Genomic DNA, 16131 nt, shown 5'->3' on the forward strand with positions numbered 1-16131 from the left:
CCCCGGCGCGAGGCGAACGCTCAGAGACAGCGGCGCGAGCCGCAGGGCGCGCGCGCGCGCGCGCGGTGGGCGGGCCGTGACGTCACTCGGAGACGGCGAGTCAGCCACGATCCCGGCGGCCATAGCGACGACGCTCCCTGCAGTGTCGGGCGGGGGGGTGACAAAGGGGCTCCGCACAGGCAGCCGGCGAGCCAGGACCCGGCGGGCCCCGAGGGGTGAGTGCGGGAGCCGGCAGGGGCTGAGGGGGGTCCGCGGCTCCCCCGGCCCCAGCAGGGGGGCTCCGCGGCAGGCTCGGGGTCCGAGGCGGCTGCGAGCCCCGCTTCTGACAGGCCGGGCGGGGCGGCGGGAACCCCGGCACCCGTGAGTGGGGGCAGGGACGGGGGCTCCCGGCCCGAGGCAGCTCGGATCCGGGCCCAGCGGGGGGAAGAGCCGGGCCCTGAGGCGTGTCCTATTCCCCCCGGGTTGGAGCCGGGCGTAGCCGCTCTGCCGTGGGGTGGCAGCGGCAGCGTCGGGCCTCGCTGGCGGGTGCAGAGGACCGGGACCGCTGGCAGCGCGGGGTCGGGCTCCCGCCGCTCCCCCCCTCCCCCGTTGACAGGTCCCGGCACATCAACCGTGTCCGGCCGCTGTAAACACGCTCACGTGAGCTGCGCCACGTGGTGCAGCCGCAGAGCCGCCGCGCGGGGGAGCTGCGGAGCCTGGCTGCCCCCGAGCCGGCGCGGGGACCTGCGGCCGGCCCGCCGGGAGCCGTACCCTCCCGGCCACAGGCGCCCAGCGGGGTCCTGCGAGCAGCCGCCAAGCTGGGACGGGCCTCCCGGCCAGCCGCCACTTGCCTGGGGTGAAGGAGGAAAGGGCTGGGAGCTCACCCCAGCCTGCCCGCTCATCATGCAAGGGAGAGGGGCTTGGAAACCCTCCTCCTCAACTCGCCCTTCCGCCGTGTTCGCCCCTGTCTAGAAAATCAAAAGCTGCGAAGTAGGGCAGGGCTCGAACTGGGGTGGGGAGCATCGAGGGGCGAGCTGATTATGACATAGCTTTACTGCTCACGGCTGGAAAGTATTTTGAAAAAGTTAGGGTGTGTCAATGCTTCCCCTTCTCTTTGTCTCATTAGTACGTTTAGGAAAAACAGATATTTTTCCCAGCTAGCGGAACTCAAAAGTCAGTTTCCAACAGATGCTTGGATTTCTTTTTTCCTGATTTGACAGCTTTACCTGACCTGGAGAAAAACAACATTCAGTATTAACATACCCAGTTTCCATTTAAAACTATTGTAAGCACCACAAAAAATAAGGAAATTCAGATTGAGATTGATTTACATTATTGAAAATTCTGTATTACCTAACAAACTGAATGGATCAGAAACTGTGCACAAGTGTTACTTAGAATTTCCTTGTTTTTGTCTTTGTGACCTACCTAGTTTTAGCCAAGTATAATTTTTGCATTCATTATTTAAAATATCTTTCAAGGGAAAGAATTCCTGCAGAAACTTATAAAATTAGACGCGAAAAATCATGCTTCTTGTATCTCATTAATATGATGTAATAGATAATAATACAGTACTTTGAAATTATGAGATCTCAAAGCACCTTGCAAGTATTACTTGCATTTCACAGTGCCATGTGAGGTAGGTAAATAGTAGTACAACCATTTTGGCTCCTCTTCTGCAAAATATGCTTCTGAGTAGTCCCATAGATTTAAATGGGACAACATACATACTTCAGTACCTTGCTAAATTGAGGCCTTTATAGACTAAGGGTATGTCTACACTACGGAATAAGGTCGAATTTATAGAAGTCGGTTTTTTAGAAATCGGTTTTATAAATTCGAGTGTGTGTGTCCCCACAGTAAATGCTCTAAGTGCATTAAGTGCATTAACTCGGCGGAGCGCTTCCACAGTACCGAGGCAAGCGTCGACTTCCGGAGCGTTGCACTGTGGGTAGCTATCCCACAGTTCCCGCAGTCTCCGCTGCCCATTGGAATTCTGGGTTGAGATCCCAATGCCTGATGGGGCTAAAACATTGTCGCGGGTGGTTCTGGGTACATATCGTCAGCCTCCCGTTCCCTCCCTCCCCCCGTGAAAGCAAGGGCAGACAATCATTTCGCGCCTTTTTTCCTGAGTTACCTGTGCAGACGCCATACCATGGCAAGCATGGAGCCCGCTCAGGTAACCGTCACCCTATGTCTCCTGGGTGCTGGCAGACGCGGTACGGCATTGCTACACAGTAGCAGCAACCCCTTGCCTTGTGGCAGCAGACGGTACAGTACGACTGGTAGCCGTCATCGTCATGTCTGAGGTGCTCCTGGTCGCCTCTGTGAGGTCGATCAGGAGCGCCTGGGCAGACATGGGCACAGGGACTAAATTTGGAGTGACTTGACCAGGTCATTCTCTTTAGTCCTGCAGTCAGTCCTATTGAACCGTCTTATGGTGAGCGGGCAGGCGATACGGACTGCTAGCAGTCGTGCTGTACCATCTTCTGCCGAGCAGTCATGAGATGTGGATGGCATGCAGTCCGTCTGCTGCCAGCCAAAGATGTAAAAGATAGATGGAGTGGGTCAAAACAAGAAATAGACCAGATTTGTTTTGTACTCATTTGCTTCCCCCCCCTCCCCTGTCTAGGGGACTCATTCTTCTAGATCACACTGCAGTCAAGGTGCAGCGAGGTAAATCTAGCCATGTATCAATCAGAGGCCAGGCTAACCTTCTTGCTCCAATAAGGACAATAACTTAGGTGCACCATTTCTTATTGGAACCCTCTGTGAAGTCCTGCCTGAAATACTCCTTGATGTAAAGCCACCCCCTTTGTTGATTTTAGCTCCCTGAAGCCAACCCTGTAAGCGCCCCTCCCAGCGTCAGAGCAATGGCAAACAATCGGGCATCTGAGAGTGCTGTCCAGAGCAGTCACAATGGAGCGCTCTGATGGGGCTAAAACATTGTCGCGGGTGGTTCTGGGTACGTGTCGTCAGGCCCCCGTTCCCTCCCTCCCTCCGTGAAAGCAAGGGCAGACAATCATTTCGCGCCTTTTTTCCTGAGTTACCTGTGCAGACGCCATACCACAGCAAGCATGGAGCCCGCTCAGGTAACCGTCACCCTATGTCTCCTGGGTGCTGGCAGACGCGGTACGGCTTTGCTGCACAGTAGCAGCAACCCCTTGCCTTCTGGCAGCAGACGGTGCAATACGACTGGTAGTCGTCCTCATCGTGTCCGAGGTGCTCCTGGCCGCGTCGGCTGGGAGCGCCTGGGCAGACATGGGCGCAGGGACTAAATTTGGAGTGACTTGACCAGGTCATTCTCTTTAGTCCTGCAGTCAGTCCTATTGAACCATCTTATGGTGAGCAGGCAGGCGATACGGACTGCTAGCAGTCGTACTGTACCATCTTCTGCCAGGCAGGCAAGAGATGAGGATTGCTAGCAGTCGTATTGCACCATCTTCTGCCAGGCAGGCAAGAGATGGGGATGGCTAGCAGGCGTACTGTACCATCTTCTGCCAAGCAGCCATGAGATGTGGATGGCATGCAGTCCTTCTGCACCGTCTGCTGCCAGCCAAAGATGTAAAAGATAGATGGAGTGGGTCAAAACAAGAAATAGACCAGATTTGTTTTGTACTCATTTGCCTCCTCCCCTGTCTAGGGGACTCATTCCTCTAGGTCACACTGCAGTCACTCACAGAGAAGGTGCAGCGAGGTAAATCTAGCCATGTATCAATCAGAGGCCAGGCTAACCTCCTTGTTCCAATAACAACGATAACTTAGGTGCACCATTTCTTATTGGAACCCTCCGTGCAGTCCTGCCTGAAATACTCCTTGATGTACAGGCACCCCCTTTGTTGATTTTAGCTCCCTGAAGCCAACCCTGTAAGCCGTGTCGTCAGTCGCCCCTCCCTCCGTCAGAGCAACGGCAGACAATCGTTCCGCGCCTTTTTTCTGTGCGGACGCCATACCACGGCAAGCATGGAGCCCGCTCAGCTCACTTTGGCAATTAGGAGCACATTAACCACCACACGCATTATTCAGCAGTATATGCAGCACCAGAACCTGGCAACGCGATACCGGGCGAGGAGGCGACGTCAGCGCGGTCCCGTGAGTGATCAGGACATGGACACAGATTTCTCTGAAAGCATGGGCCCTGCCAATGCATGCATCATGGTGCTAATGGGGCAGGTTCATGCTGTGGAACGCCGATTCTGGGCTCGGGAAACAAGCACAGACTGGTGGGACCGCATAGTGTTGCAGGTCTGGGACGATTCCCAGTGGCTACGAAACTTTCGCATGCGTAAGGGCACTTTCATGGAACTTTGTGACTTGCTTTCCCCTGTCCTGAAGCGCATGAATACCAAGATGAGAGCAGCCCTCACAGTTGAGAAGCGAGTGGCGATAGCCCTGTGGAAGCTTGCAACGCCAGACAGCTACCGGTCAGTTGGGAATCAATTTGGAGTGGGCAAATCTACTGTGGGGGCTGCTGTGATGCAAGTAGCCCACGCAATCAAAGATCTGCTGATATCAAGGGTAGTGACCCTGGGAAATGTGCAGGTCATAGTGGATGGCTTTGCTGCAATGGGATTCCCTAACTGTGGTGGGGCTATAGATGGAACCCATATCCCTATCTTGGCACCGGAGCACCAAGCCGCCGAGTACATAAACCGCAAGGGGTACTTTTCAATAGTGCTGCAAGCTCTGGTGGATCACAAGGGACGTTTCACCAACATCAACGTGGGATGGCCGGGAAAGGTGCATGATGCTCGCATCTTCAGGAACTCTGGTCTGTTTCAAAAGCTGCAGGAAGGGACTTTATTCCCAGACCAGAAAATAACTGTTGGGGATGTTGAAATGCCTATATGTATCCTTGGGGACCCAGCCTACCCCTTAATGCCATGGCTCATGAAGCCGTACACAGGCAGCCTGGACAGTGGTCAGGAGCTGTTCAACTACAGGCTGAGCAAGTGCAGAATGGTGGTAGAATGTGCATTTGGACGTTTAAAGGCGCGCTGGCGCAGTTTATTGACTCGCTTAGACCTCAGCGAAACCAATATTCCCACTGTTATTACTGCTTGCTGTGTGCTCCACAATATCTGTGAGAGTAAGGGGGAGACGTTTATGGCGGGGTGGGAGGTTGAGGCAAATCGCCTGGCTGCTGGTTACGCGCAGCCAGACACCAGGGCGGTTAGAAGAGCACAGGAGGGCGCGGTACGCATCAGAGAAGCTTTGAAAAACAGTTTCATGACTGGCCAGGCTACGGTGTAAAAGTTCTGTTTGTTTCTCCTTGATGAACCCCCCCGCCCCTTGGTTCACTCTACTTCCCTGTAAGCTAACCACCCTCCCCTCCTCCCTTTAATCATTGCTTGCAGAGCCAATAAAGTCATTGCTGCTTCACAGTCATGCATTCGTTATTCATTCATCACACAAACAGGGGGATGACTACCAAGGTATCCCAGGAGGGGTGGTGGAGGAGGGAAGGAAAATGCCACACAGCACTTTAAGCACAGCACTTTAAAAGTTTACAACTTTAAAATTTATTGAATGACAGCCTTCTTTTTTTTGGGCAATCCTCTGTGGGGGAGTGGCTGGTTGGCCGGAGGCCTCCCCACCGTGTTCTTGGGCGTCTGGGTGTGGAGGCTATGGAACTTGGGGAGGAGGGCGGTTGGTTACAGAGGGGCTGCAGTGGCAGTCTGTGCTCCAGCTGCCTTTGCTGCAGCTCAACCATACACTGGAGCATACTGGTTTGGTCCTGCAGCAGCCTCAGCATTGAATCCTGCCTCCTCTCATCACGCTGCCGCCACCTTTGAGCTTCAGCCCTGTCTTCAGCCCGCCACTTACTCTCTTCAGCCCGCCACTTACTCTCTTCAGCCCTCCACCTCTCCTCCCGGTCATTTTGTGCTTTCCTGCACTCTGACATTATTTGCCTCCACGCATTCGTCTGTGCTCTGTCAGTGTGGGAGGACAGCATGAGCTCGGAGAACATTTCATCGCGAGTGCGTTTTTTTTTCTTTCTAAGCTTCACTAGCCTCTGGGAAGGAGAAGATCCTGTGATCATTGAAACACATGCAGCTGGTGGAGAAAAAAAAAGGGACAGCGGTATTTAAAAAGACACATTTTATAAAACAGTGGCTACACTCTTTCAGGGTAAACCTTGAAAGTTAACATTACATACATAGCACATGTGCTTTCGTTACAAGGTCGCATTTTGCCTCCTCCCACCGCGTGAACGGATTTTGGTTGAATGCCAGCAAACATACACTGCAATGCTTTGTTCTACAGTGATTCCCCAGTACGTGTTGCTGGCCTGGAGTGGTAAAGTGTCCTACCATGAAGGACGAAATAAGGCTGCCCTCCCCAGAAACCTTTTGCAAAGGCAGAACCGCAAATGCCAGGGCAAAGTAATCCTTTCACATGCTTGCTTTTAAACCATGTATAGCATTTTAAAAGGTACACTCACCAGAGGTCCCTTCTCCGCCTGCTGAGTCCAGGAGGCAGCCTTGGGTGGGTTCGGGGGGTACTGGCTCCAGGTCTAGGGTGAGAAACAGTTCCTGGCTGTCGGGAAAACCGGTTTCTCCGCTTGCTTGCTGTGAGCTATCTACAACCTCCTCCTCATCATCTTCTTCGTCCCCAAAACCTACTTCTGTATTGCCTCCATCTCCATTGAAGGAGTCAAACAACACGGCTGGGGTAGTGGTGGCTGAACCCCCTAAAATGGCATGCAGCTCATCATAGAAGCGGCATGTTTGGGGCTCTGACCCAGAGCGGCCGTTCGCCTCTCTGGTTTTCTGGTAGGCTTGCCTCAGCTCCTTCAGTTTCACGCGGCACTGCTTCGGGTCCCTGTTATGGCCTCTGTCCTTCATGCCCTGGGAGATTTTCAGAAAGGTTTTGGCATTTCGAAAACTGGAACGGAGTTCTGATAGCACGGATTCCTCTCCCCAAACAGCGATCAGATCCCGTACCTCCCGTTCAGTCCATGCTGGAGCTCTTTTGCGATTCTGGGACTCCATCATGGTCACCTCTGCTGATGAGCTCTGCATGGTCACCTGCAGCTTGCCACGCTGGCCAAACAGGAAATGAGATTCAAAAGTTCGCGGTTCTTTTCCTGTCTACCTGGCCAGTGCATCTGAGTTGAGAGCGCTGTCCAGAGCGGTCAGAATGGAGCACTCTGGGATAGCTCCCGGAGGCCAATACCATCGAATTGTGTCCACAGTACCCCAAATTCGAGCCGGCAAGGTCGATTTAAGCGCTAATCCACTTGTCAGGGGTGGAGTAAGGAAATCGATTTTAAGAGCCCTTTAAGTCGAAATAAAGGGCTTCATTGTGTGGACGGGTGCAGGTTTAAATCGATTTAACGCTGCTAAATTCGATCTAAAGTCCTAGTGTAGACCAGGGCTAACAATCCGAGGCACAGAGAGGTTAACTAATTTGCTCAAGATCACACAGTGAGTCAATGAAAGCTAGAAATAGTAGAACCTAGCTGTCTTGGCTTCTGATTCTGTCTTCTAATCACTAGATAATTCTCTCTCCCAAGTAATTACAGGAAGTTTAACATGTAGATTGTGTAGGTATATATTAAGGCCATCTAAAATTACCCTAATAAACAAAAAAAATTGATTGAGCTGTTGGAATCTCATTCTAATACTTAACTTTAACATCAAACTGTATTGATTTCTTGACAAATCTGAAAGGACAAGAATTTCTTACTGGTCTTTTAGTCTGTAATGATTCTGAAGGGGACTGTTTCTTACTGTGTGTATATACATAATGAAAACATATCAATATCCTGATCATATTTTGGAACTTGACATACTTTGAGTATACCAATGGGGAAAACTTTTACAATAGTCATTATTTAGCTATTACAGTGATTTTCAATCTTTTTTCATTTGTGGACTTCTAAAAAATCTTGAATGGAGGTGCGGACACTTTTGAAAATCTTAGACGTAGTCTGTGGACCCCAGGGTTGAAAAACCACTGAGCTAGTAGATGATAGCTCCAGTACAATGCCTTGTACATGTTACATTGTAACAAGACTTCTTAAATCAGAGATGTGCAGTTTAAAATCTCAGAAAAGTAATGTACATACAAAGGCCTTTTTCAAGATTAGCTCATTGTTCTGAATAAATTGCTTACCCAATTTCCCCCTTTTAAAAGAAGCCATTTGTAGTCCTGAATACAAAAAAGGAGTATAGACTGTGCTCAGAAACCATGGTGATTAGCTGGTTATAAGAACATGAATAGAACAGAATCTTACATTTGAAAACTTCCTGATTTTATTTTCACTTTTTTATTAAACTAAAAAGTATCCCAAAATCAAAATTCTATGCTTGGAGAAATAAGTTACATTTTAGTCCAGCTTTTCTCTGCCAAGTTAAAACTTCTTGTAAAAAGGAGTTTCTAAGGGAAATGCTGGCAAACCAGTGCTATCATGACACAAGCAGCGTACTTTTAGGTACCTTATGGAGGAAGATTCCTTTATTGACCTGAAAAGTCATCACTGTAGAGTAGCTGTCCTACTGTATAGTCTGTTGGCAAAACAGCTAATACTGCTAAGATGATATGAGCTGTGTGCATGTGGATCGCTGCACTTACAGAATCTCATTGTCATCACTGAGGCTCCATACAGGTGCAGGAGTCCACCTGTGTTGATTAGTTTGCAGGAGGCCTTAGGCCCTGATCCTGCAAAGATTTATGCCCATGCTTAGCTTTGTGTGTTGTTAATAGTCCCTTTGATTCTAATGAGCTTTCCTGTTATAGACCTCTTTTATAAAGCACTTTGAAATCTACTATGAAAAGTGCTATATAAGACGTAGGTATTATAGTTACACAGCAGACCCTTCAGTATAGATGTAGCTTATAAAAAGTGCTTTTGCTAGTATAGTTTATAGTGATTCAGCAAACATAATAAGTTATACTGGCAAAAGAACTTTTATGCTGGTATAACTATCATCATAAAGGCTTTTGTCAATAAAGCATTGTCACAAAAATAGTCACATTCCTAGCTGATGTTGCTATGATGCAAAAGAGTCTAGTGTATGCTGTCCTTCACGTTGGTGAAAACTTACCATTTTCCATTGATACCAGTTTGAATAATAACTTTTTACCCAGCCAATAAATGACAAGTGGAAGCAACCGCATGATACATATGTATATTTAAAAAAACAAACAAAAAAACATGACATTTGGAGTTGAGGTAGGATTAGGGAATCTGCAATGAATCCAATGCATGTGTTAAAATAAAAAGAAACAATAATAAAATGTAATATTGAAGAATAAAGAATCACATTTATTGGAACTTCAGTAATCCAATAAAATATTTCAAAATATCCAAAAATATCTCTTCTGTTAGTTATTCACTAATGTAGTAAGTATGTTTAAAACCAGGAGTGGGCAAACTTTTTGGCCTGAGGGCCACATCAGGGTTCCGAAACTGTATGGAGGGCCGGGTAGGGAAGGCTGTGCTTCAAACAGCTTGGCATCCGCCCCCTCCCACTTCCTGCCCCCCTCTGAACCTCTGACCCATCCAACCCCCTTACTCCTTGTCCCCTGACCGCCCCCTCCCGGGACCCGCTGCTGCGCAGTCTAGAACACCGGGGCAAGCCGGCGGCTCTCGCAGCTGCGCTGCCTGGCAGGAGCTCACAGCCGCGCTGCCCACAGCGCTGGTGGCACGGTGAGCTGAGGCTGCAGGGGAGGGGCCAGGGGCTAGCCTTCCCAGCCGGGGGCTCAAGGGCCGGGAAGGACGGTCCCGCAGGCTGGATGTGGCCCGTGGGCTGTAGTTTGTCCACCTCTGTTTAAAATAATCATTAGAAAAAAATCTTTTGTGCAGTTTAGCCAAATGCATATATAGAGATTTTATATTAATGAGAGCTTTTAGTATCTTATGTTCTTTAATTCCTTACGGTATATTGCACTGTAATTAACTTTTCCTAGAATTCTCTCTTCTTCTATTGCCTGTAAGAAATAGTTTATTTAAAAACAGTTTTGTATTCCTGTGAGCTGGTGTCAAGGTTCCTCCCCCACTCTGAACTCTAGGGTACAGATGTGGGGACCTGCATGAAAAACCTCCTAAGCTTATCTTTACCAGTTTAGGTCAAAACTTCCCCAAGGTACAAAATATTCCCCCCGTTGTCCTTGGACTGGCCGCTACCACCACCAAACTAATACTGGTTACTGGGGAAGAGCTGTTTGGACACGTCTTTCCCCCCAAAATACTTCCCAAAACCTTGCACCCCACTTCCTGGACAAGGTTTGGTAAAAAGCCTCACCAATTTGCCTAGGTGACTACAGACCCAGACCCTTGGATCTTAAGAACAATGAACAATCCTCCCAACACTTGCACCTCCCCTTTCCTGGGAAATGTTGGATAAAAAGCCTCACCAATTTGCATAGGTGACCACAGACCCAAACCCTTGGACCTGAGAACAATGAAAAAGCATTCAGTTTTCTTACAAGAAGACTTTTAATAAAAATAGAAGTAAATAGAAATAAAGAAATCCCCCCTGTAAAATCAGGATGGTAGATACCTTACAGGGTAATTAGATTCAAAAACATAGAGAAGCCCTCTAGGCAAAACCTTAAGTTACAAAAAAGATACACAGACAGAAATAGTTATTCTATTCAGCACAGTTCTTTTCTCAGCCATTTAAAGAAATCATAATCTAACACGTACCTAGCTAGATTACTTACTAAAAGTTCTAAGACTCCATTCCTGGTCTATCCCCGGCAAAGACAGAATATAGACAGACACACAGACCCTTTGTTTCTCTCCCTCCTCCCAGCTTTTGAAAGTATCTTGTCTCCTCATTGGTCATTTTGGTCAGGTGCCAGTGAGGTTACCTTTAGCTTCTTAACCCTTTACAGGTGAGAGGAGCTTTCCCCTGGCCAGGAGGGATTTCAAAGGGGTTTACCCTTCCCTTCATATTTATGACAGCTAGCATTCTTTCAAGTTAGACCCTGATACAGTTCTTGTATGTTTGAATGAAACAGTGAATATTATTTAGCAATAGCACATTAAGATGCTCAAGTCCTACTAATTAGACTTGCTGTGCAAAATAATTGCAGAGCTTATTCATCTCTTCTGAAACAAAAAGTATTTACCAAAATTCTGAGAAGTGCACAGAATCTAAATTGCCATTTGCTGATATGTAGCCTAGTTAAAAAGTGTTCTGAAAAAAAAAATAGAACATCAATCAGGAATATCATCATTAGGGATTTGTTATCAAAAGAATATAATTAACATTCTAGTCTACTGGAAAGTAATTCTGGATTTTGAAAGGAGATTGGATTTTAGGAAAAAAGATACTGGAATAAGAATAGTTAGCCCTTGGGAAGGACAATATGTACCTACTCTTGGAGAATTTTAAAAAATAAATATCTTTTAAAAAGTGTTTACATACATCTTGAACCAGAACTAGATTCTGTACATCTGGTAGAGCATGGACTAGTGCTTTTAGTCCCTTTTGGATGTTTAGGTATCAAAAGCCTAAGTTTTGTGAAAATTAGCTCTCATATAAAATATTGGCACTTTGAAATTTAATGTAATGATTTAAAACAGAAAATTAGGCATTTATTTACCATCCATAGCATTAGGGCTGTGCTGTGTCTGCGCTAGGGAATTCTAGAAACAAAATTACCGCTGGTGCAACCACCAGTTAGGCTGCATATGAGTAACAGGTTTCGTCAATGCGGTGGTAAAATGCTGGAAACCACTAGGAGCTTCATCTCCGTGGGTGACAGCACAAGTGGGATTTTTTAAAATGAACATTTCCTAGTGTACACCCAGCCTAAGAGTCTCCACTCAGACTCTTGGTGTCCTCCTAGGACTATTAACCTGTAGAAAACATAGTGAAATACTATTTTAGGCCACAATCCTGCAAAGACTTAAACACCTGCATAACATCATGCACTGTGAATAGGCTTGTTCACTACAGTGGAATTACTTAGTGCATAAAGGCAAGCATCTGTATACGTATTTGCATGATTGCGGCTTTATTTTTATCTTATAAATTACATTTGGGAGTGTGATATGAACAGGTTTTGGAGTTTTGTTTTTTGTTTTATTTGGATTGAGATTCCAGAAATGAACCTGAAAAATCTCGGAGGGGAGAGGGGGGAGATTTTGGTTACACACTGGGGAAAACAATCATTCTTAACATCAACTTAAATAATAACTACAGATTTAGCTTCAGTAAATGTGATGGAAAAATCCAAAACCTACCCTGTACTATTGAATAATGACAAATATCTTATACATCCTACTTGATTTTTAATTCACTGCCTTTACACTGAAATCTTATTATGATCAGACTTCAGAGATGCTATTAGACAAAGAATTAAGGTCTTCCTGATTCTTTTGTTCTGAATGTTTGCACTGTGACCTGGCTCATATCCAAACATGACATACATAACATATTGTACTGTACCTTGGGATGTTTCAGTTAGGCCACTGGTGTGCTGTCATGCTGACCAATATTGTCTCATTGTTTCCTTGTACCCTCCTGTCTGTCTTGATCCACCTGTTGTCTCTTGTCTTATACTCAGGTTATAGGCTCTTTGCTGCAAGGCCTGTCTCTTTGTTCTGTGTTTGTAGAGCTGTTAGCACAGTGGGGTCCTGGTCCGTGATTGAGGCACGAGGCACTACAGCAATACAAACGATCATACCAATGAAAGGAAGACAGAGTCACTTACTTTACTGCAGTTTTTAAAATGAACGAAAACAAAATGTCAAAGTTATGTTAGCTTAAACATTTTTGAAGGCGCTTAAAATAATTATAAACAAGCTCAAAACCAAATGTTAAGTGCTGTATCTATGTATCATCTGCTGCCTGATTAGGTTCTATGGACTTGTGAAAACAAACACTATCATCATTCCATTTCCTTTCTTCTGCAGAATTGCCAAAATGCGTTGGAATTCTTAAATGACTCAAAACCAGAAATCTGTTTGGGATACAAAATCATAAGAGCAGAAGAAGCAGAAGGAAGGATTCGGTGCCAATGCAGCAACAAAAAAGACAGCCAGAGTTAGTGGAAGGAAATCTTCCTGTTTTTGTGTTTCCTACGGAGCTTATATTTTATGCAGATGACCAGTCAACACACAAACAGGTGTTGACTCTATATAACCCCTATGAGTTTGCCTTAAAATTCAAAGGTGGGTTTCTTAGGTTCAGTTTCATTTAAGGTTTCCTTTATCAGTCTACCTGTAGCTTGTATAACAAACATAAGTTATGAAAATTATGGTGTTATGCAAAAATTCAGATTTGTCTTCTACCACAGTCTGTTTATTAAAATTTCTACTACTGCTGGTTTATACCATGTAACCACCAGTGTCCTTTTCATTTCAGTTCTTTGTACAACTCCAAATAAATATGTTGTTGTCGATGCTGCAGGTGCAGTGAAGCCTCAGTGTTGTGTTGATATGTAAGTAAAAATAGCTCAATTCTCCTTAACTGTTAAAGATTTGAATAACTACATCAGCTAATTGTATGTCTAAACCTCAGCTAGTATTTAAAAGGCATATTTTAAACTACACTACAGAAAATGTTAACCTCTAGTCCCACTTCATCATTCACATTTTATTGAACATTAAAATATCGTAGTGCTTATGCAAGTTGCTTGGTAATTCTGAATTAGCCAGAGAAAATTAAATACTTGAATATATAAAGTGAGTTCCTGATTTAATCTGGTCGAACCTCAAAGTTATATTAATGAGCAGAAACACATTGTATGGTGCTAAACTTTATGAATTAGCAAGAAAAGTAAACAAACAATGAATATAGGACAATGAATCACAAACTGTATGTTGTAAAATTATTTTGGTAAGTGTACAGTACTCATTTAACAAGATCATAGTTCTGGGTTCTACTGGCTCTTTCTCCCCCTTTTTTTGTAATTTATGGCAGGAGCATTGGATAGGTGCCCCTTTTTACTTGTGTAAATATGAATAAACAATAGTAGAGTGCTAATACATAGATCCTGTGGTATAGTTTTAAAAGTAAGTCTTTCTGATATGAACCACACTAGAATACTTTGCTATAATATAAGGTTTTTTGCTAAAATGGGTGAGATTACCAGGCTTGGGTGAGAATTATTTGCAGATTGGCAAAGTGAGAATCTGTAAAATTCTAATATGAATGCTTTCCATGACCATGTAACATAGCGAGTATACTTCTGCTGTCCTGTTCAGTGAAGATACTCTTGCCTACCATTTTTTAAAAAAAAATCTCTCTTCTCCTTCCTTGACCCCAACTCACTCACAGAGAAGGGCTGATGGCCAGTTAAGTGTTACCTTTGAAATCCCCAAATGTTAAATAAGGCTTCTAGTTTTTTGCTTTAACCGTGATTTACCAGTATTGTCTGCTGTAATTCAGAGCAGAACAAATTGGTAAATATTCATTTAATTCAAAATAGCATGACATGTTTCAGCTTCTGTATGTTAGCTTCATGCTGACCTACATGACTTCAAGGCTGCAGTGTGTGCTTCATGAGAATGAAGTATCCAAATTAAATAAATAAAAATAAAAAGGAAATTGGGTTTTCTGATTAAACATTTATTTACTCCAAAAAGCATTATTTATATTTTCTGGCCAATACATGCCATTAGCAAAAGACCTACTTTTAATGAACTCTTGGTTCTCTGCAAAGCAGATGACACTACTCTGTTATGAGGAGCCCATCTGGTACTGTGGCATTGGCCTCATCAGGACTGATTGGGAATTTCAAGGGTGTAACCAACTAGCACTTCCCATAAAAAGCATAAGTGGGTAGGGACAGCAATATTGTTAAAAGCACAGAAATGATCAACACATACCAGTGCACAGAAAGTTTATATTACTGTAATTCAGTGACAGGTTTCAGAGTAGCAGCCTTGTTAGTCTGTATCGCAAAAAGAACAGGAGGACTTGTGGCACCTTAGAGACTAATTTCAGAGACTACAAATTTATTAGAGCATAAGCTTTCGTGGGCTACAGCCCACTTCATTGGATGCGTAGAATGGAACATATAGTAAGAAGATTATACATGCAGATAAGTTGGACGTTGCCATACAAACTGTGAGAGGCTAATTAGTTAAGATGAGCTATTATCAGCAGGAGGAAAAAAACTTTTGCAGTGATAATCAAGATGGCCCATTTAGACAGTTGACAAGAAGGTGTGAGGATACTTCACTTAGGAAAATAGATTCAATATGTGTAATGACCCAGCCATTACCAGTCTCTATTCAAACCCAAGTTAATGGTATTTAGTTTGCATATTAATTCAAGCTCAGCAGTTTCTCCTTGGAGTCTGTTTTTGAAGCTTTTCTGATGCAAAATTGCCACCCTTAAATCTTTTACTGAATGGCCAGAGAGGTTGAAGTGTTCTCCTACCGGTTTTTGAATGTTATGATTCCTGATGTCAGATTTGTGTCCATTTATTCTGTTGCATAGAGACTGTCCGGTTTGGCCAATGTACATGGCAGAGGGGCATTGCTGGCACATGATGGCATATATCACATTGGTAGATGTGCAGGGGAACGAGCCCCTGATGGTGTGGCTAATGTGATTAGGTCCTATGATTAGGTCACTTGAATAAATATGTGGACACAGTTGGCATCAGTGAGTCATTCTGGTCTCTAGCTGATCTTTATGGAATTTTGATTGATTATCTTTGGGTCCATCTCAGAAAATATTAATTTCTTTAGTTAGGTCTTCAAGAATATATTTTCAGCAGCCAATACCCGACCCCGTTTTGGCGGATAGTAGTCTCAGTATGGGTAACAGATATCAGAGTAGCAGCCGTGTTAGTCTGTATTCGCAAAAAGAAAAGGAGTACTTGTGGCACCTTAGAGACTAACAAATTTATTTAAGCATAAGCTTTCGTGAGCTACAGCTCACTTCATCGGATGCATTCATTGGAAAATACAGTGGGGAGATTTATATACATAGAGAACATGAAACAATGGGTGTTACCATACACACTGTAACGAGAGTGATCACTTAAGGTGAACTATTACCAGCAGGAGAGCGGGGGTCGGGGGGGGGGAGGGGAAGCCTTTTGTAGTGATAATCAAGGTGGGCCATTTCCAGCAGTTGACAAGAACGGCTGAGGAACGGTGGGGGGGGAATAAACATGGGGGAAATAGTTTTACTTTCTGTAATGACCCATCCACTCCCAGTCTCTATTCAAGCC

The 16131-nt window shown here is 45.1% G+C and overlaps 1 protein-coding gene across 2 annotated transcripts in view; it reads left to right on the top strand.

Annotated features, from left to right (window-relative positions):
- Positions 1–78: 78 nt before the first annotated feature.
- The window catches only part of MOSPD1 (motile sperm domain containing 1), a 53202-nt gene continuing 37149 nt past the window's right edge, over positions 79–16131 (top strand). For both annotated transcript variants that reach the window (XM_075132575.1, XM_048865287.2), the window contains exons 1-3: positions 79–215; positions 12857–13114; positions 13308–13383. In XM_075132575.1, coding sequence (XP_074988676.1) covers positions 12961–13114; positions 13308–13383 — 230 coding nt within the window. In that variant the 5' untranslated portion in view covers positions 79–215; positions 12857–12960. The remainder of the gene's footprint in view (positions 216–12856; positions 13115–13307; positions 13384–16131) is intronic.

The sequence above is a fragment of the Caretta caretta genome, chromosome 9 (genome assembly GCF_965140235.1).
Source record: "Caretta caretta isolate rCarCar2 chromosome 9, rCarCar1.hap1, whole genome shotgun sequence".
Lineage (NCBI taxonomy): Eukaryota > Metazoa > Chordata > Testudines > Cheloniidae > Caretta > Caretta caretta.